Below are 21,403 nucleotides of genomic sequence, written 5' to 3'. Positions count from 1 at the left end.
ACATGCCTGAGCATGCCTGCCTATTGCACAAGTCCTTGTATGGACTCAAACAATCCCCTAGGCAATGGTACAGGAGATTTGACTCCTTTATAGTGGGAATTGGGTTCATTAGGAGTGCTTATGATAATTGTTTGTATTATGCTTGCTTTAATAACATACCAATGTACTTACTGCTATACGTAGATGATATGTTGGTAATTAGTAAGTCCAAACCTCAAATAGATGAATTAAAAGCAAAATTAAATGCTGAATTTGAGATGACAGACCTAGGGTCTGCAAAAAGGATATTAGGGATGATGATTGATAGGAATAGAAAAGCAAATAGACTAAAGCTCCATCAATTTCCATATCTGCAGAAACTGATATCTAGGTTTGGTTTTACTGATAACAAAACTGTAAATGTGCCCTTAGTAGGTCATTTCACATTAAGCAAAATGCAATCCCCCAAAACTGATGCAGATAGGATTAAAATGGAAAAAATCCCCTACTCTAGTGCCATAGGATCAGTGATGTATTCAATGTAAGCACTAGGAATGATCTTTCATTTGCAATATCTTTATTAAGTAGGTTTATGTCAAATCCAGGAATAGAGCATTGGGTTGCCTTAAAATGGTTACTTAGATACATTAACACTACAACGCATGTTGGATTAGATTATTGCAAAAGAACTCATGCACTTGATCTTGTTGGGTATGTGGATTCTGATTTGCAGGAGATCGTGATTCAAGGAAGTCCACCACAGCTTACTATTTCACTTTAGGTGGAAATTGCATTAGTTGGAAATCCCAGCTTCAACCATTATTGGCACTGTCCACAATAGAAGTTGAGTATGTGGCAGTAACTGATGCATTCAAGGAGGCAATATGGCTACAAGGGATTTTGAAAGAGATAAACTTGATGAATGGCCCTGTGACTGTGTATTCTGACAGTCAAAGTGCCATCCATCTAAGTAAAAATCCAGTATACCATGAGAGGACAAAGCATGTGGATGTCAAGTATCATTTTATCCGAGACCAAATTTCAAAGGGAACCGTCAGCCTGCTGAAAATTCCAACTGAAGAAAACCCATCTGATATGGGAACCAAAGTTGTAACTGCTATAAAGTTCAAGCACTGCTTGAACATTCTTCACATCAACTGAATTCAAAAGAGCAAAGAAGGAGTATGAGAACAGCTTGCTGCACCTGCTGGTTACTGTCAAATGAAAGAATAGGGCTTCAAGGTGGAGATTGTTATATGTGAAGCCTTATGCGACACCGTTTTGACTTAAGCCAAGACTTCATCCTGATCGTTGGTTTAAGGACAGATATGACGGCTGAGGACTTAAGTTGAGTCAAACCTATAAAAGCAGAGGACCTTTCAGTTCACAAACAACACGTTTTCTCTTTGTTTGATACCTCTCAAAGTTACCAGATTAGGGTTCAAGATTAGGGCTTTGTGTGTGTGTAAATCTACTGATAATCTGTCCATTGAGTCGTGTTTCTTAATGGGGTGGGAACCTGGTGTAGAGTTCTTAGTTCAGATTGTAGGTTTATCTTTGTTATTCTGAAGCCAGTTTTGATCTTGGTTGAAATCTTGTAAAGGGAAGAGAGTTTGAGGGTTGTAACCGTTCTTGATCGTAATAGTAAGTGCAGCGAGTATCCATATTCTAGAGCTCAATGTGGACATAGCTTGTTCAATATTGAACAAGTAAACCATGGTAAATACTATGTGTTGAATCTGTTTGGTTTGTGTTGATTGTGTGTTTTGGTTGATGTTTGCTTGATTCTGAGTAAAGAGAAATTACAACAGGTAGGAAAGATGAAAATAAAGAAAACAAAAAAAAGTTCATTTATTTTTTTATTTTTCCTGTTTTTTTCATCTTTAGTACAAGACTGTAAAATGAAAGACTGAGAAAGAGATTACATTTCATATGAGAATTAGAAAATGTTGGTAATAGATAAACAAACAAAACACAAAAGATTTGTTCTCGCTACTTGCATACTCTTGTTACAAGATTTACTTATTAGAAAATGAAATTTGAAGAAGAACGTCTTGCTTCCAGTAACTTATTTAATTATTTATCAAAGGTAATATTGCTTTTAATCTTCCTATCCACCCACGAAGGAGACAACACTGGAGTACTCATCTCAATATTCCGCTCTGAATAATCCGAACACATCTTCTCTTCTTCCTCCATAACCTTCACTTTCCACACCTTAAAACTTTGATCCAAACTTGCCCTATATACCAAAAATCCCTTCACTTTCTCCATCTCCAAACATGCCGCCAAGCTCCTCACGGGCCCTCTATGCCCTTCTAGCACAGCCAAACATTCATGGAAACTACTCCCTTCTTCCCTTCTCCAAACCCGAATAGTCGTATCCTCTGAGCCGCTGAATATCAACTTCTCCACCGCCACCGAGCTAAGGACGCCGAATCGATGGCCTTGTAAGAACCCACCATGGTTATGCCTTCCAGAAACTTTTTCTTTCTCCCAAAAATTTATGCTGCCATCGGAATTAGCCGAATAAAGGAAACAGTTTGTGGTTAATGAGCTCAAGGCCAAGGCGTTAACGGGTGAATCTTGGAATTTCAGAGTCATGGTGAGTATATGAGAGGTTTCTATATATATTCTCCTCCATATTTTCACTGATCCGGCGGTGGAGCAAGTGAAGACACATCCGTCGTCTTGGTTCACCACTATTGCGTTTACGTTACCTTCTTGTGCCAGAAATGAATCAATGCATTTTTTATCGAAAACCCGCCAAGATAACCGTTTTGTCGTGGGAGCCGGTGTATAAAAGCCCCTCGGCGTGGTAATACGCCATGCAAGAGACACGATCTTTGTGTTATTGGCTGCTTTTAATTCTTGGAAACGAAAGAAATACGGAGCTTCGCTTCGGCACAGTTGAAATATTTTTGGTTCGAAAGGTACTGCCTGTAGCTGTGAAGCTCCAAATTCGGATTTTGCAATCTCTATGGGTGGTGAAAAGCATATTACCATGAGCTAAAATGGCTCGGATTTCACCGGAACTCACCTTGATAGAACCACGGTCGGTGCAGTCTGGCTGGCTCCAAGCACGAATGCGGTTACTTTCTGAGCTAGTGAAGACTATTCCCTTTGAGAGTGCGATGGAAAAGATGTTGCCTTCATGGCGATGAAGCGAGGCAATGCAGCTGTAGAGGATCGAAGCTGACGGAGTCTGGAAAGAAGAGAGAGTCCAGGGTGATTTTGGGCTAGTTAGTGGCAACAGAGTGACGCATTGCTGGAGTGACGAGGGTTGCAAATCCTTGGAGAGCCAAACTGGAGGTCTTCTTCACACATTTGTCGGTGTGTTTTTGTAGGTGATTGATATTGCATTGCGTTTCTTTCTTCTTCCGTGAAGCTAAAGGGAGTTTTGTTGGCGTTCGTTTGGCTCCATGAGGATCAGGAATTTATGCTGAAGAATATATAATATTATATTATGTTAAAAAATCATTAATCTAGAATAGCACTGTAGTATGACCGCGTATTTGTTATACGGATCACACTGAATCGACTAGGTGTGTTCTTAAATTTTGTGTGAACAAAATGGGGTATGATCTAGTTTTAGTAAAGCTTGACTTGCAATGGCGTAGCCCTGTTTCGTGAAAAGGCCATGTGATTATTTATTCATTACGAGGGACCCTTTATGACTAATATTGCTGATTAATTATTCCTATAATAAGTGATTAATTTTAGGTAAGGCTTCTTCAGCTTCTGCTCTAATTATTGGATTCTATAATTAATTGCATGTTTAATGTTGGATATGATGTTTGAATGAAACTAGGTAAAAATAAACTAAACAAGGGAGGGCTCATTAAGGCAATTTTGATCAATTAAGTCTGGCATTAAAAAACACATCGGAGGCTAGGTTTGTTCGGTTTGCATTTGATTAGGGGAGGTTAAAAAAATCACAATAAAGTAACTACCCATTACCCAATTGGGCTGATTAGGCCAAGTTCAAAGAGTTTTTAGGTGGGCCAAGACTCATACCCTATACTATGTTTTTGTTTTAATTTTTAACATTTAATTCTTACTTATACCTTAAATCTTAATGTTAAAATATTATAGAGGTGTATTTAGTAAAGGGTCAGGTGACACAAATTCATGAACCACTAATTCATAATAATCCTGGCTTAAAAATTGTTTAATTGGCATTAAAATCCATTTTTGTTTTAATTAACTAACTCTAACTTCTCATCCAAATCCGTTGAATTACATTAAATCAATGGTTATGAATTTATGTCATGAATCTATATCAAACATTTGTGTTACAATAGCCTAACCCTTTAGTAAATGGGGACACCGATCAATTTGGTGGAGGCTAAAAATCACTTCCTGTAATTATATTTGACCTCAATTGGTTTATTTACTATTTAGTCATTATTATCTTTTTTACTTTCTTTTAATTACAATATTGTTATCATTTTAGATATGAGATGAGATCTTTTAACTTAAATTATTGACACAAATTTTCAACTACTAATCCATTATAATAACCAATGGTTTAAAAGTTGATGACACAAATTTTAAGATGATAATCCATCAAAACACTATATTTGAATTATTATCATTTATCAACTGTTACTTAAATAAATTATAACTACGCTATGACAACTCCAGTTTGTGAAATTATTTGTTTTGGGGTATATTCATTGGGTTTAAACATTTAAATAAATAAATTCACTGGCTATTTGAGTAGCTAGAAAGCATATAAACACTAACACGTTCTAAAGTCTTATCATTAAATCAATATGATTTTTGGAAAAGAAGAAAAGATTCTCTAGAAAACGAGAGACGTCGACTTTAATTAATTAATAATTCAAATCCTCTCAGATGCATTGCATGCACACGAAATCAATCAAACAATGCACACACTTAATTTTCAAAATGGTCCAAACAAGCTGCATTATTGAATGAGGCGCTGTGCCCACTTTCCTTTGAATTGAAATTTAATTAATCTTGTATGAAGTTGCTGCAGATTTTGTGTTTAAGAAGCAGTGCAGCTTCTAGTCAATTTGAACTTTGATGAGCATTCTAATCAGTCAAGTGTTGTGTAGAAGAAATGGCGGATTAATTAAGAGATCTTTTCAAGAGTGATAGTAAAACCATTCTTCAACCTTTTAGCTTTTCTTGTTTGGTTTACTCTTAATTATCACGTACTATAAATAATATAATAATCTTTAATATTAGATTATAAAATTCAATTAATTTAAAATACATAAACTTTAAGAAATATAGTTAAGATTGATACGCAACAAATGTAGATAAGTTTAAAGTTAAATGAAGATAAAGATTTGTCTTGTCCACATTCATTTTCATTTCATGCCAACAGCCAACAGATGCGTGCTCCAGTCATTTCATCATCATGCAACTTCAAGACTTAATAATAATCCACAAACTCCTTATCTCTATCGATCATGTTTACGTTTAATTATTCAAGCTCGATCGATTTCTCCTGTATGCTTGTACAGATCTATCTTATTAATTGAGTATTTATCATTTCACATCCAAGTGTTATGTCAACAGCCCCACCGAGCACTTGAATAAAAATATAATTAATCAAATTAATAAGACAGCCACAGTTCTGGCAAACGCAAAACCCTATTTTGAATTATTATATATATAGAAATAAAACTTAAATAAATAACCCAAGTTCACGATAATATTATCTTAATTTGCATTCATATGATCAAAATTGACAAAATTTTGAATGGTAGTTGAAAAGGCAAATAAATAAAATAAGAAGCCATTGATAAGTGATACATGAAGACGAATTCTATGTCTCTATCCAACACAAATATGTTTATTTGTTACGTGTAAAACTTATCTTATAAAAGCAACTCTAACTTTGGATATAATTTTTTATTAAAACAACTTGAATGGAATAAATTGTGCTCTAAGCACCAACTTTAATATTGCATATGTCAAAAGCATGACACTTGTGTTATAAATGTATCTATTTCGGCTATCAAATAATCAAAACTTAGAATAAGAATAACTTTGTTGTAGCTAGAAAGCATATAAACAGTAACGCCTACGCTAAATTTTGCCGTTCTTTTTGAATTTAGAATTTTTGGAAAAGAAGAAAAGATTCTCAAGAAAACGAGACTTTAATAATTCTCATTAAAAGCCAAGCACATGAAAATGAAATCAATGAAACATGCACACTAATTTTTCTAAAGAGTAAACGACTTTTTCCCACCCAAGGTTTGCCGTAATGACACTTTCCCACCCAAGAAGTTTCAAACTACCACTTTCTCATCCAAAGTTTATATTTTGTTTACTACCCATAATAGATTTTCTGATTCAGCAGTTAACGGAGAGCAAACTTGGTCCAAGCTATTGGGGTTTCTAAAGAGGGGATGCCGGTGAATCTTTTGATGGTGGTAAGTTAGATTTTGCTAGTTGATATTGGTTGGAATTTGACTTAGGAGGGGTGGTTGTGTGTTTCACAGATCGCTCGATTGTCGACGATTGACAGGAGAGGCGAGAGTAAGATTTGAGTAATTTTGATGAATGATGATTATGAAAGAGAATAGTGACAGTTTAGGGTTATAAAGATGTTAGAATCGACTGACGATTGATCATAATATAAACTTTGGGTGAAAAAGTCTCATTAAGGCAAACCTTGGTAGGGAAAAAGTCGTTTACTTCTTTTCCAAATGGTCCAAACTAGTTGTATCATTAAATGAGACTGTGCCCACTTTCCTTTGTATTGGTTATGTGTCGTTCAACTGTCACTTTCTTCTCATACTTACATTTACATTTAATGATCTTTATTATTTTTAATTCATTATTACACCCTTTGTAACATTTTCTCAAATATATTATTTCTTCTTTTTATATCACTAAGTCTAATTGTTTATCCAGCAATAATTAGAACAATGGTGGGTGACCAACTTATGTTTCTTCTTCTTAAAAACGTAGTCGTGAGTTGCCGGGAGCTAATCCCAACTCCTTCCATTTTTCAAAAATGAAATGTTTTTACTCTTTAACTCATTTTCAATAGTTTATCAACCATGTTTTCATTTTCGTAAAAGTATTCCAGAAATTCAAAATCAAGCAAAGTTTTGTATCTTAATTCTTAAGGATAATAAAACCTCGTTTTGTTGTTTATAGTGCATTTTTAACAACGGTTGTTTTGAAAAGTGGCCATGTTTTCCTTGTTTTACTTTACTCATTTTCAACAACTTCGTAATTGGTTCCTAAAAATACTAAATCCAATTTTTCATTTTCGTTATACTAATTCTTCTTCGTAAAGAAATTTAAAAACGACATCGCTTTAATTAAACCGGAACTCTTTCATTTTTATGAAAATCATTATTATTTAGACATGAATTATGATAAATTTATTTGAAAGTTAAATGGATGAGGGCTTATTACAGTAACAACCCTCACTTGAGCAAAAATCAGACGATAAATTTATTACAAATATTCTCATTAAGAAGGAATCTGTCTATTCTTTAATCTAGTTATATTTTATAATGAATTAATTAAGAGATATCATTTATTTAATCAAAAATAATTAAATACCTCTAAATTTTTTCAACACATGCACCTCAACCTTAAATGAGTCACATGGAAATGTAGATGGGTTTAATTGTCATTTTATAAAAATTAATAATAATAATAATTGGATTCGTTCTAGGACCTACTCGGATCCAACCAATTTGGTTGGGCTCCACTATTCTATCCGGATCCGATTCTCCCAGCACTTTAATTTGCCAGGGACTGATTTGTGATAGGTTCGTGTAGTAAACGCGCTTAAAGCAAGAATTCGCAGAATCCAGAACTTTATTGGGTGACAGCTTTCAAGTTACAGCTCAGCCAACAAGGGTGGTCAATTCATTACCAGAAAACATTGATGTGCATTGGTGCTCACTAGTCTTAGTGGGCGCCACATGGTGTGATCATCGTCAATCACGTGGAGGTTGGTGACATGTTGGTGCACCGCCTGTTACTAGATCCACCTTAGTCAAATTAGAATTTACTGATATGAAGTATTCTATTAGGTAATATTATTAATTCCACTCACTCATATTTTTCAATGTGCTCATTATCAAAGTTTTTTAAAAGATATATCCTCATAATTTCAACCAAAAAAAAAAAAGCGCTCTCGAAATCAGTATGGAAACTTTTAATTTAAATATATATTCGATTTAATTATTAGATTATTAAGATTATGTTATAAAATATATTTTGTCTAAATCTATAAAAAAAATTTACTATAATCAAAATATATTCAATTCCCGTGGTTTTGACATTCCCATACAGGAAGCCTTTACAAGACAGTTGCATTTAAAAGGTCATGAGATATCCCTTTCAAATTGTTTTCAAGTTTTTATTGGCTTTTATTTTTTTAGTAGTTTAGAAACATTTAGAATGAATAGATGTCTTAATTTCCCAAAGATAGTAGCACTTTCTAAAAGTATAAACTTTAATTTCTTTAATCTAAATAAAAGTTTGAAACCTAACTTCTTTTTTTGGGCATGGTTAGAAAATATATATATTATATAAAAAACAAAAAAAAAAAAATAGTGATAATTGATAGAGGACCCATATGTAATTAGAGTAGTTGTTAAACATTTTTTATTATATTGAATAAGGATTAGATTAGAGAGTGATACATGACTGCGGGTCAAAGAAATTTAACCAAAATCAATTCCTCCAAAATTTTTAATTGCCATTGTTTGTCTTTGTCAACCTAGAATGTATATAATAATCTAATTCAAATCTGTCTGTTAAATTCCATATTTTAAGTACCGTAGTTGATACTTATGAACATCATATGGGTAGATAATTAATAAAAACTTTATTTATAAATATGATCTTATTCCATTTATGTGCCATCCTATAATAGCTATTCATATATTCTATTATAGATATGAATGAAACAAGTTAAGCACATTTTCCCAAATATTATTGTATTTGTATGATTTTTTACTAACTCTATATATACATGTAACCCTTTTCAACTTCCAAAACCAACAACTCTTTTTCACTTTCATATATTTACTTGAAGAAATGGCAGCAACATGATTTATTCCACTTACATATTATATAACACAATCCGACCCGAAGCCGCTTCCACCTCCCTTGTTCCGATACTAACAGAAACCTGGAAGGCTCATGATAACTGCAGTGGGAACGCACACACGATAATAAATAAAATACACACATTCTTCTCTCTCATCCGAACCGCTCATTTATTGTGGAACGCGTAAACCGATAAGATTCTTCCGTTTGCATGCTTTTAGTAAAGATTAGGGTCGGGTTGACCCAAAAACCCGACACAAGTCCAAATACAAAATTATTGTTTTTGTATTTATTTGTTTCTAAAAAAATAATTGTTTTTTAGACGAACCAGTGTCGGCTCTTGGGTTCTCTGCTATTGAACTCAAACAAAAGTCCTTATAAATATGAATATAAAATTAAAAACCACTTCCTCCTTAGAAGAGAAGCCCTCCCCATTGCTTCCTCTTCGTAGTTTCACTCTCTCAACAAGTTTAAATCACTCGTTCTTTATATTTTCAAGCTTTGAATCCAATGTACTGAACTGGGTTCGTTCCACATTCTTTCTTTAACGGTTCCCTTATTGAGATTGATAGAAAAATTTGGAAGTTGATATCTTCCCATTAGCGTTTTTAAGGTAATAAAGCTATGAATATTCTTATCTTCGTGTTGTAATTGTAATGAGTTATGTAGATAAGTAATAACTTTACGTTATTCTTAATGCCAGATGGCTTTTGAATGGTAAAGTTTTGATTTTTCTTTTGTGAGGTATGAGCGTCCAACTTGAGTTGTGATCATACACAAGCTAGAGATATATGGTCTTCAATGTGTATAATTTGTACAAGTTCTTATTTTTGGAATTTACGTTGAAGGGAAGTTAAATAGTTTACTTTTGAGCTGTAAACAATATGCCAAAGATGGGATTTTGTTTGTTGAGTTGAGACTAGATTGTTTTATTATTTATGGTTTTAATATAAACCGGTTTTTGTTTACTTTTGGGAAGCTTTATTCAGATCTATAATAACTGCTTTTACAACACAATTGATTAATTAAATTTTGAAGTATGTGTATGACTATTGATTTGTATGCCAGCGAGTTCCTTTCATTTTTGGTAATTCTCTGTTATTTTTCTGATCTTTTCTTTAGTACTTTTAGTATAAATGTTGCCTTTTGTATTTGATGTAATTACAAAATTCTTGAATATGGACAGGATGGTTGCTTCAAGATTGGGCCAATGGTTAAGTCTTCTAGTTTGTGGACTGATAATCCTGAAAACAGAAGGCTATGATGTGGAAATCACCTATGTTGAGAGTGCCGTAGCAAAAGGAGCTGGTGAGAATGTTAGCAATTTATAATTTTCTTTATTGGATATAATGAATTTGTAAATTTGCTTAAAAGTTTGATATGGTTTGCAGTTTGTTTGGATGGGAGCGCGCCTGCTTACCATTTCAGTCCGGGGTTTGGTGCTGGGGTAAACAATTGGTTGGTGCATATTGAGGTATGTTCTAGTTCTCTATGAGGAAGATTGAGTTTAACAAAATTTTTAACATGCCTAAGAGTAGTAAAGTTTCAATTTGTTTGGTATTTTTGCTTTGAATTTACAGGTAACTTAATGGTTTCAATTCTACTATCTATTTAGAATAAGAATGCTCAATCTTATAAATTTAAAGCCATAGGCCCATATATTAAGCTATTTAGTTCTAGAGAACTTCAGTATCTTTGGTTTGGTCATCTTTAACAAGTTTTACATATGAAAGATAATGGAGTTTCGAAGTTTTTGTGTATATATCTTTTTCCGTTAGCTCATCTGCAATTGTTTCTGTTTTGGGGTCTTAGGGAGGTGGTTGGTGCAACAATGCCACAACTTGTCTTTCCCGTAAAAGTACCCGTTTAGGTTCATCTAAGCAAATGGTCAAGAAAGTTGCCTTTTCGGGAATGCTGAGCAACAAGAAGCAGTTTAACCCAGGTATGGCTTTTTGTTTTATTGATTGACATCTTGTTTAATTTTGTCTTCTGTTTTCTGGAACTTTAAATTTTTTTTGTATACGTAATCAATTTATCTTTCTTTCACTAGACTTTTACGACTGGAATAAAATCAAGGTTAGATATTGTGATGGTGCATCATTTACTGGCGATGTGGAAGCTGTAAATCCTGTAAGTTTATTTTCAGCAACATCAAATGCTAGATTCTTTTTAGTCTTTGTGGGATTATTTATTAATTAGTGATTTCATCAGGCAACTAAGCTTCACTACAGAGGAGCCAGGGTTTTTCTTGCCATCGTGGAGGATCTAATGGCTAAAGGAATGAAAAATGCTAAAAATGTACAAATTTTCTGTTTATTTTTCGTTTTAAAATATGTTATTGTTAGTTTTTGAGTTAACTCATTAGAACTTTTGACAGGCTGTTCTGTCAGGCTGTTCAGCGGGGGGATTGACTTCGATTTTGCATTGTGATAAATTCCGAGGTCTCTTTCCCATGAGCACCAAAGTAAAATGCTTTGCGGATGCTGGTTATTTTATCAATGTGTATGCTCATTTTAACCTTCTACCTAACCTTACATTGGTGAAGAGTTGCTTCATTGGTGGTTGTTTTCTGTATTTTAACGCTATAACTTTTTTCAACAGGAAGGATGTTTCTGGAGCAAATCACATTGAAAAGTTTTACAGTGAAGTGGTCGCAACACATGTACTCTCCTCTTTCTCACTTACATGTGCACACAAATGCATTATTGTGATTGATTTTACTTTTCTTTGCACATATTATAGTATGCTCTGCTCATTGTCACTCCATATTTGTTTCCTGGAATGTTCCCCCTCTTCCCTTTAGGTCATGCATTCAAGTGTTTTTCATTTTTCTTGTTTATTACTTGACATAGGTTCCTCTGTGTTGTGGAGCATCTTACCTAGGTTTACCTTCTCTGATTCTTGATTTGAATCTCTTGTGCAGGGATCAGCTAAGAATTTGCCAGCATACTGCACTTCGAAATTGAAACCAGAATTGGTAGGTTTTGCAGTTCGAATGTTTCCACTCTTTTTGTCATCTCCTCTTGGTTCTTACTGGTTCTTCCCAATAAAATGACAGTGTTTCTTCCCACAACACATGGCGCGGGAAATAGCGACACCAATATTTATTGTAAATGCAGCCTATGATTCATGGCAGGTTAGTACATTTTTATGGCTTTCCAGGAAACATAATGAATATGCACATAGTTTCTATCCATTTACAAATTACAAGACTACATATAGCCTTGTTTTATTGTTGTAGTTTTTTGCCTGACAATCTTGGAAACCATTTTCTGACTACCTTGTCTTTAAGGCTCGGACTTGTTTTAAGGAAATCGCTCCGTGTCAAATTAGAAAATTTGACGGTTACATCTGCATGCAAAAATTTGCAGAGTTAGGCTTCAGTTCATCATATATGCATATATTTCAAATATAACACTAGTTTTGTTGAAACTAAGATCATGTAAGATTTTAATTTGAAGGACAGTAGACTTGACACATAAGCTTGGTGGATTCAAGGCACTTGTTGATTCATAACCATGTGCTATAGATTAAAGAAATAAGATTTATGAGCCATTTTCTTACTTAAAATCGAAAAAATGTCAAAAAGGAAGTTCATAGCTACATTCCATTGGGTCTGATCCTTCAAAGTTTTCCCTTGTAAAGGTGATTCGTCTTAAAATTTCTCTGATCCTTCAACATGTGTTATGTATATATAGATAAAGAACATTTTGGCACCTGGTGTTGCTGACCCCCACGGAACTTGGCACAGCTGCAAGCTCGATATAAACAATTGTTCACCTACTCAACTGCAAACAATGCAAGGTAACTTCTTTCTCGATAATTCGCATTGCTACGAACTCTTGTCATACAACTCTCTTCTGATCTCTTACTGGGGTTTATATTCAGATTTCAGGAAGCAATTCTTAATTGCGTTGACTGGCCTTGGCAACTCTTCAACTAAAGGAATGTTTATAGACTCTTGCTATGCTCACTGCCAAACTGAAATGCAGGAGACATGGTTAAGGAAGGACTCTCCGGTGCTGGAAAATATAGTAAGAGTCTGCTTCATCTTCTCTTTATTTGTCATCTTTCCTCCATGATCAACGTGTTCTAAGTTGTTTCTATATTTGTTATGTTATTTCTGTTTTTCTTTCACATTCTGACATATTAGTTCCTTTTCTGTATGAAATGGATTCTGCAGTCGATTGCAAAGGCTGTGGGAGACTGGTTTTATGATCGCAGTCCTTTCCATAAGGTTGATTGCCCTTACCCTTGCAACCCGACTTGCCACAACCGTATTTTCGATCCTAAATCCGTACATCAACTAGAGATAGATATATAAATTTGTGTCAAGGCACACAAAAGTTTATGATTCCAGAAATGATTATTGAAATTGTAAGCTAGAATAAGAAACAGACTGCATGATTGATCAAGTGTATGAAATAAACTACAAAGACAACCAGTACACTCAAATCTGTGTGCTGTGTGTCTTCCCTCATTTTTATGTAATTTATTAATGTTATCTCAATGCAATCCATTGCTTCACCTTCACTTTATTCTCTTTTTGGTGTAATTTCTGATAAATAATAATCAATGTAACACATACCAATTTCGATACAAATTGATGTGTCAATGTAATATAAGAATTGGTCTCCATTATCCAACATCCTATGAACTTTGGAAAAGGACAAGTATCCTCCTAATTAATTTTTAAACCTTCTTTAATGACTTTCTCGTTAAAATCGATGATTGACCGAAAGTATAAAAAAATTTATAATTAATATGAAATATAACAATGATAAATAAATAATATAATGATTCATATTCAAATATGATAATGGTAATGAGAGTTTAAAAATGCAAAACGATATTTAGTTAAAGACATAAATGGACACACCTTTAATTCATACATCCCAAAAAATATTTTTATTTATCGAAACCAATATATTAATGTTAAAAAATTTATGAGCAATTTTATTTACCGTTTAAAAAAAGGTTTTACGGCTAACGGCGTTACGGCAGCCCTCTATACTTTACAAATGGGCTTCAAAGCCCATTTAATTTCAGATTCAAGTGAAACAATTATAGGAGCATCTTCTTCGCTGAATCAAAGTTGACGTTGCTCTCTGTCTCGCCCTGAAACTATCACAAAAAAGATTGTTATTTATAATGGATTGGAGCTTCGTACATAAAACCTGGGAGAAGTGGGCTCCCGTCAGTGTTGGCTCTTCTGGTAATTATGTTATTGCAATCTTTTTGGTTGCATTATTCTTTCATTTAATTTCAGGATTTGATATTGTTGGGGTTTGTAGGGGAGCCATTGAAGGCAGCTTTGCTCATTAACTATGACCCCACTGGACCTTCTCGCTTGTTGTCTACCATGTAAGTTTCATTCACCTCAAATTCTGGGTTTCACCATGCTATATAGTTCCACATCCTTTTTTATTTTGTTACTTTTATTAGTTCTTTCACGTAGAATTTTATCTGTGATGTTCGGCTTAGCCACTGTTCTGATTTTGAAAATTTTGAGGAGAGCAGAGCCTTGTAAACTGTATTATTTTAAACGCGGTTTATGTAGACGTTGTGATTAGAATGAGTTGTTTAACAATTGTTTGTCAAGAATTTGAAGAATATTATATTTCAATTGGGGAGGAAAAAGAAGCCCTTTCTGATTAACCTCTGGAGAATGGAGTGACGATGTTGTTGTTAGTTTAGGTGTTAAGAGTTCTTTGTAGCCATGTTCGTGAGTATTTTTCAAAGAGTATGATCTTATCATGTTTGTGATGTTTTTATGTGGATTTCCAAGAGAGGCTAAGTGCACGGGTTTTGGTTTCTGTGACAATATTATGAACCGCTGAGTATTTAACACCATAGTCGTGGCTTTAGAATTCATCTACAACATGCCTGCTGTTAGGGAGAAACCATTAAGTTAATTAATTATCTGACACAAGAAATGCATAAAGTTAAACCACAACTGCTAGATTATGACCTGCGATTCATGTGCTCAAATTCTCATCCTTGCATTCTTATATTAATCACTTGGTTTTTGCTAAAAATTTGTTCCATCAGCTGGTGTTTGCAAAGCCAGCGACTTTTATTTTTGTTGATATAGATGTTGAAAAACCCAGACTTGATTTTGATATTTGGTTCAGGGAAGGGATCTTGTTCTATGAAATTGGTTATTTTACCTAACATTCATTCTAAGGCCTTGAAAGGAAGAAGCTAAGCAATGATATTCTATTAGAACCTTTCAGAATCCCATTTGTTTAAAGTAATAAGACTTCAATCAAAATTAAAGCACCTTACAACTAGGAATATCGACAAACATGAGAAGAAGAAGTACAATTCATGTTGGGATACTTTTTGAGATCCCAGGTCCTAATATGCAAAGCATTCTTTTATAAGTTTCAACTCAAGAAAACATTATCCTTATCTATCCTAGTTTGAATACCCAATTTGAAAACAAGATCCATACCTATACGTTCTTTTGAAACCTATATAAAACATGCAGAAAGATAATTATCAATGTCATAATATTAATCTATTTAGGTTACAGGAACAATGGCTAAGAAACAATTTCAGTCTTTTGTGGTAGGCCACTTTCCTCTGTTAAATGATGGGGGATATGGTGATACATTGACAAATGCTTGTATACTTATTCATGATTATTAATGCCTTTAAGGCCGCAAGTTACAAATTTATCTTTTACAAATCAGCATTTTGATGTTACAGGAGATATGCTCATTCTGTCCTATCAGATGATTTTGTTTTGCTTAGAAGTACTGAATTTAAAGGTTGGTTTTGGTGCATGCAGTGCTGAGCAGGAAGGAATAAAAGTTAATCCCATTGAATTGAGTCAATTTCTTGATTTTATCAAACAAAATAAACTCCGGACTCACAGCTTCATTATTGGGCCAAACCAATGTAAGTTGTGCTACTGCTATAGATGTTTATCTTAATATTCGTGAAATGAATTAGAAAAGAAAAATCCTAAGTAGCCTTCCAAGAGGCTCTGCTTTAAGGTTTTCGTAGTTAATCTCTTTCACATGGTCCTCAACATTCTGCATCTTTTTCTCCTCTTTCTCTGTTTTTAAACTTTCAATATGTTTTATTAGTTTCCAATATATTAAGGATAAAAATATTGGCTTGAGATGGTTGGGAGAGTGCTTTCTCGGATGTTTTCTTTAGAATGGAATGCTAACTGGCTATGTTGTACACTATTGTATGCATTTAAAATAGGGGTGCTAATTTGGATGGTCAGTTATGATGTGGCTTGCTGGATACAAAGGATAGAAATTGGATTTCTTTTTAACTAACCAGACTCTTTAGTTTTGTTTGATTATATTTTATACTTGAAATTACAAAAAGACAATCAAAAATATTTTTGAAGTATTTCTCATTGCAGAATTTAGTTGTTTAGTTTTGAAGTGTACTTAAAATATTAGCTACTAGATTTCTAGTGTACTAACATGATTATTTAATAATAAATCTGCCTAGCAAATGCAACATATGTTTCGTCATCTTTTCTAATTCAATGGTTCTTTTATTGCATTTGAAAAATGGACGATGGATTTTTCATGACAGATTTGGTTACCTCAATTCATGAGAATTGGTTTTGTGCAAGATGCATGAACGCATTAAATCCTGCTGGTGAAGGTGCTATCGTTATTCAGACCAAAGCATTCCTTTTAGTTGCTTTGTAAGAGAGCTTTAGATTCAATTCAACATATTCATATTTCTCTTTCAGTGTAATTGGAATGAAAGACCAAAGGCTTGAGGATAATGCTTTTTTGTATTACTTTGTGACAGGTATGATGGCTCAATTGGCTCGGCATCTCGTGCTATGTTGTCTGTTGATCAACTTGTATGGCAACTGGGTCGAAGAAATCTTTAACCTCATTTTCCACAATGGTACAATTAAAAGCATTTACCTTTTTATCTACTTCAAAGTGTGTAGATTTTTTTTTTTTATAATTGTTGTAATATTGCTTTCTTCTTTTCTTTGTGTTGTTTTATCATTATCACTATTAGCAGTGGGCTCACCATGGGGCATTCCGTTTGGGTGAAGCTAAATTACATTAGCAGCGTAAAGTTCCTAGAGTAAATTCCCCTCTGACTTAATACTAGGTTCGCCTTGTAGGATTATTAAATCACTTAATGCAGGTGTTATGTGCCACAGGTTGAGTAATCATTTCAGAGCAAGTCATTTCTTGAGCTTGCTGGTGTTCATGTATACTAAATGTCTTGGGATTCTAAAGTGACTCAAGCTCTGTAAAACAAAAATTTGAAGGTGATTAATTTGATCATGATTGAAAATGGCAACTTCATCTATTTCCACGTATAACAAGTTCTAGAACTCAAAAACCCTAGGGGACCCTAGGGGTTTATCCTGCATTTTTTATATCCAATATCTCATAACCTTCTTCATTGTTGTGCTGGGGTAGATATTTTTATTATCTTAATGAGGCAGTGGTGATTATCACAATGCAAACAACAATTACTGTTAAAAAAATGAAGTTTGGTGGTCAAGTGTTTTTGGTTTATTGTCACCTTACTGTGAGTTGACTAATAATTTTGAACTTGCTTGCTTCCCTAACAAGTTTCATTGTCACCAGGTTTCCTTGGAACCAGAATTCTTTTCTGTAGCAAGAAATACGTGAAAGATCTGCTCGAAACGTGACCAAATAATGAATTTAGCAACATTTGGGAGGCTTTCCTGTGCATATTTTGAGCTGCAAGTGAGATGATTTTGTTTGAGAATCATAGATATTAATTGGATGTTGTTTTGGTAGACATGATGTGCGTATAGTGCTTGTAAATCAAATTGGAATACTATTTTAACATTGACTTTCACCTTTTACTGAAATGGTGATGAGTAGCTGATTCCTGAAATACATGATATGTGTAAGTGTAACATCCTGGAATTTTATTCAGAAAGAGCAAATATTTTGTAGCAATTAAGAAATCAATTTTTGGAATAATCATCTTATTGTGATGCCGGAACAAGCAGCTTAAGGGGCAGTAAGATGCCATAATCTTGCAGAAATAATAAACTCAATCTGCAGTGACATAAGTTTAACAATATTTTCACTTAAAAATTTTGATTTAATAAATAATAATTGTATGAACTTTCATGAAATTAGGAAAAAAAACTAAGTTGATTTATTATTATTTAATTAGCCATTTTATTATTTCATTCCTTTCAAAAAAATAATAATTTAAATGAACATATTACTAGATTGCCTAAAAGTTAAAATAGGCAACTAGAAGGGCGAATTTATAGGATTAGTGAGAAGTCCGCTTAAAGCTTGTTTTTATAATTAAATCCTGTTGATTGTTGAAACAGGAAATTTGAGGTTGACTTTATTATTACGCCACGTGAAGTTAAGTCCTATTGAAATGAATAAATTGATAGGACTTACCTCAGATATAATATCTTTGACAATCTTTGCAGTTTCTAAATTTTCTTCATTTCACATCAAAGGAAACACTTTTGAGTGCTGCGATTACGTGAAGGAGAAGAAACAAAGCAAAAGAATGGGAGGAGCTAGGTTTCGAAGTGGAGACGATCAACAACATTTTCTTCCCAGAAGGGTTAAAAGAGTACCATCGCCATGGGGTTGCGATCATCCTATGTCAAGAACCTCACTTGCTTGGAGATCTTTGATGAAACTAGCGACCGAAAGCAGAAGTCGATAGAAGCGAAGGGCTGGGCTGGTTAGAATTAGAACCTAATGTTAAGATGAGAAGATCAACGAACTTTTCAAGAATGTGGGTAGAAGGAAGAAAAAGATTGAGAAAACTGTAGATGTAAAAATCTACCTGTACGGAAGGGGTGTCTGATCCCGTGAGGTTGAGGCCACTAGCAATCCGCTGTACCTGCGCACGTAGAGAAACAAACGCGTGAAGCGAACGGAAAACACCGGGGTGGTGTTTGCCGTAGGCACTCCGACGCTCAAGTTAGCAAGGCTGAAAGAAGCTTAGTATAGTGAGGGCTAGGGAGTAAAGAGGTTACCGGAAGTCTAGTCGGGGACTGTGACTACGACGGTGATGTGAAGCTCTCAAGTAGGAGCTTCGGGTGTGAAGGTGTAATGTAATATGTCCTTTGTGAGAGGGCTGACCTCTGTTTATATAGCGACTATCTGGTCTCCCAATCCTGGTGGGAGTAGGAGTCCTAGTGTGACTCTGATGCAAACCCTAGAAAAGTTAAGGCGGTGGTGAGCTGTCTTACCTGCATTCGAATAGGAAGATGATCCGAACAGGAAAACCACTTCGAATAGGAGATTGATCAGGAACAGGAAAGTGATCAGTGGGGGCCGTGGGCTTTGAACTCCCCTATAGGCCCAGGAAGTGAACTGGAACTGGGAGGCCCATGCCCAGATGGTTTGGGCAGGCCGTATCTCGTATCGAATGGGACTAATCTGGCTTGGGCCTCTTTGGGATTGGGCCTGGTCTCTTCTTCACTAGTGGTACTGTTTTCCTATTTGGGCCAAGGACAATTTTTGGCCCTAACAGTTTGTCCCTCACTCTCTGAGTTAAGAGTTTCTTAAGTCAGAGAGTAGGTAGTGATCGAGGAGTGCTCGGTCTTCCTTCTTGGACGATCGACCATCGGTGTAGCGGAATAGTCTGATGTAGATAACTTCTTTCGTCAAGAGTCACTCGGTATGCCCTGTTGGTGTAAAGGGCCGAAGGGGCATATAGTAGCGTTTCCATGGATCATGTGCTCGTTCGGTAAATTCTGCCGACCTGAGGGGCGAGATATCGATCTATAGCTGGGGTGTTTGCTCGTTAAGCCGGGTCAAATGAGTTAGGAAGTTTATTAAACTAAAAACTCCGCTCGGTCGGGATACGCAGACGATCAAGTGGACGAGATACATGGACCTCGACCAAAGATTGTCCACTAGTCCGCTACAGAAGGATGAACGGGCGAGGCCTCCTGCCTTGTTCTGAAGAGGGCTCGAACCAGGCCGTTCCAAGTTGATTTACCGGTTGTCCAAACCTTCCGAGCCGGCGAAGCATGGGACATTTAGAGTGCCTTCGGAAGTCAAGGGCTGAGTCGGTAGGGAGGATCGGGCGATAGAGTGGAAGGGATATGCGAGTTTTAACATTGGTTGCCCACTCGTCTGCTACGGAAGAACGAATGGGCGAGGCCCCTGCTTTGTTCATAGAGAGAGAGCTCGAGCCGAGCCGTTCCAAGCTGATCGACCAGGCGGGAGGGCCTCCTGAGCTTGTGAATCGTGGGGGCATGTTGGTGAAAGATGGATACATGAAGAATCAAGCATATCATGCTATAACAAGTATAGTCATAGTTTAAAAAAAAAATTCAATCAAATTGAAATAAGTAAGGTAGAACATGTTACCTTAAGTCCTTAGCAACCTTGGAGACTCTTAATTTCAAGAGAAACTAAGCAAAAGAGTATCCACACCAAGGGAAGAAGAGATTTGACCAAGAGGAAAATTTAGGGTTCTTAGAGATTTTTCTCTACACAAAAAATTCATATATCATTTTTCTTATATAGGAATCCTTGTAAACAATTTATAATTTTTGGACTTCCTTAAACAATTCCATAATTGTTATGAAGTTGTTAAACTTCTTTAAATTATAACATTGGATTAACATTAATCACAATTAACAATTAACTTTAAATGTTTACATAACAATTTAACCCTTAAATTGTTACAATTACAACCCCTTGTAAAATCCAATTTAATATAAAGAAAATGATTAATATAAATAACTTATTACCTTTGGTAGTGCTAGCCAACCTTGGATAATCAACTCTCTTTGGCTATTTCTTCATTCTCCTTAGTTTTTATGTGTGACCTCTTAGGTTCTGTGGCCTAGCCGTGGGCCCAATTCACAGACTATTTCGATATGTTTTGTCATAACTCTTTTAGACAAAAACTCCCACTGATTATGGTAGGCCTAGCAATGCTCCATAACCCTAAGTCACAATGAAGATATACTCCAACGAACCTTTTACAATCATACATGTTGTATAATCAAATCCTTCCGTTGTCTAATCCCAATTAAGAATGGATTCATGGTATGTCAAAATCCTTATCTTAATTTTAATTCAATACATATGGAACGTGTCACCATGAAAAAACCTTTCATGTAACATTTTATATACCCCGGCCGGAGATTTCCCTTTTCCAATGTATCTGACATTTGTCTAGGAACGAATCAATCTATATCAGTCAACGGATCCCATCTTGACTATCACTTGTCCTCACACAAAAAAACACATGGCCAAATCGGCTTATACACATGGCATGATTAGCCTCATGTTTATACACCATATGAACCATATGCGTTTATGCAGAATCCAACCGTGATATCTCAGGTTTAGGATTAAAAATACCCTAGTATGATCTT

At 35.0% G+C, this 21,403-nt stretch overlaps 2 protein-coding genes and 1 pseudogene across 12 annotated transcripts; 2 read left to right on the top strand and 1 right to left on the bottom strand.

Annotated features, from left to right (window-relative positions):
- Nucleotides 1-1,876: 1,876 nt before the first annotated feature.
- Nucleotides 1,877-3,518, bottom strand: LOC116105662 (annotated as a pseudogene).
- A 5,913-nt stretch (nucleotides 3,519-9,431) lies between these two features.
- On the top strand, nucleotides 9,432-13,575 carry LOC116105661 (pectin acetylesterase 8-like). Of its 2 annotated transcripts, XM_031392066.1 has the most exons (13): nucleotides 9,432-9,655; nucleotides 10,229-10,350; nucleotides 10,434-10,516; nucleotides 10,855-10,984; nucleotides 11,093-11,172; nucleotides 11,254-11,340; nucleotides 11,420-11,544; nucleotides 11,644-11,704; nucleotides 11,966-12,019; nucleotides 12,101-12,178; nucleotides 12,741-12,846; nucleotides 12,931-13,076; nucleotides 13,226-13,575. In XM_031392066.1, the coding sequence occupies exons 2-13, from the start codon at nucleotides 10,230-10,232 to the stop codon at nucleotides 13,364-13,366; spliced, it is 1,212 nt and encodes a 403-aa protein (XP_031247926.1). In that variant the 5' UTR covers nucleotides 9,432-9,655; nucleotide 10,229; the 3' UTR covers nucleotides 13,367-13,575. The 2 variants fall into 2 exon arrangements, with proteins under 2 accessions (XP_031247926.1, XP_031247925.1); XM_031392065.1 differs by lacking the exon at nucleotides 9,432-9,655 and having other exon boundaries at nucleotides 10,221-10,350.
- Nucleotides 13,576-14,063: 488 nt separating this feature from the next.
- LOC116105663 lies at nucleotides 14,064-17,918 on the top strand. 10 transcript variants are annotated; one of them, XM_031392073.1, is made up of 6 exons: nucleotides 14,064-14,257; nucleotides 14,337-14,406; nucleotides 15,839-15,948; nucleotides 16,609-16,723; nucleotides 16,834-16,935; nucleotides 17,640-17,918. In XM_031392073.1, the coding sequence occupies exons 1-5, from the start codon at nucleotides 14,194-14,196 to the stop codon at nucleotides 16,916-16,918; spliced, it is 444 nt and encodes a 147-aa protein (XP_031247933.1). In that variant the 5' UTR covers nucleotides 14,064-14,193; the 3' UTR covers nucleotides 16,919-16,935; nucleotides 17,640-17,918. The 10 variants fall into 10 exon arrangements, 6 of the variants coding, with proteins under 6 accessions (XP_031247933.1, XP_031247932.1, XP_031247931.1 ...); XR_004124109.1 differs by lacking the exons at nucleotides 14,064-14,257; nucleotides 14,337-14,406 and adding exons at nucleotides 17,059-17,110; nucleotides 17,204-17,314 and having other exon boundaries at nucleotides 15,681-15,948; XR_004124108.1 differs by lacking the exons at nucleotides 14,064-14,257; nucleotides 14,337-14,406 and adding exons at nucleotides 17,056-17,110; nucleotides 17,204-17,314 and having other exon boundaries at nucleotides 15,681-15,948.
- Nucleotides 17,919-21,403: the final 3,485 nt, after the last annotated feature.

This window comes from Pistacia vera, unplaced genomic scaffold (genome assembly GCF_008641045.1).
Source record: "Pistacia vera cultivar Batoury unplaced genomic scaffold, PisVer_v2 Contig503, whole genome shotgun sequence".
In the NCBI taxonomy this organism is placed as follows: Eukaryota; Viridiplantae; Streptophyta; class Magnoliopsida; order Sapindales; family Anacardiaceae; genus Pistacia; species Pistacia vera.
The sequence above is the reverse complement of the archived record's forward strand: the minus strand, read 5'-3'. Positions and strand labels throughout refer to the sequence as shown.

Excerpts from the sequence above, each read along its gene's own strand:
- LOC116105663 (XM_031392068.1), top strand. The coding sequence starts at position 15,696 with ATGCCTTTAAGGCCGCAAGTTACAAATTTATCTTTTACAAATCAGCAT. Across the intron at positions 15,949-16,608 it reads CATTATTGGGCCAAACCAAT|ATTTGGTTACCTCAATTCAT; the intron begins GTAAGTTGTGCT and ends TTTTCATGACAG. Across the intron at positions 16,724-16,833 it reads GCATTCCTTTTAGTTGCTTT|GTATGATGGCTCAATTGGCT; the intron begins GTAAGAGAGCTT and ends ACTTTGTGACAG.
- LOC116105661 (XM_031392065.1), top strand. The coding sequence starts at position 10,221 with ATGGACAGGATGGTTGCTTCAAGATTGGGCCAATGGTTAAGTCTTCTA. Across the intron at positions 11,545-11,643 it reads GCTGGTTATTTTATCAATGT|GAAGGATGTTTCTGGAGCAA; the intron begins GTATGCTCATTT and ends TTTTTTCAACAG. Across the intron at positions 11,705-11,965 it reads GTGAAGTGGTCGCAACACAT|GGATCAGCTAAGAATTTGCC; the intron begins GTACTCTCCTCT and ends TCTCTTGTGCAG.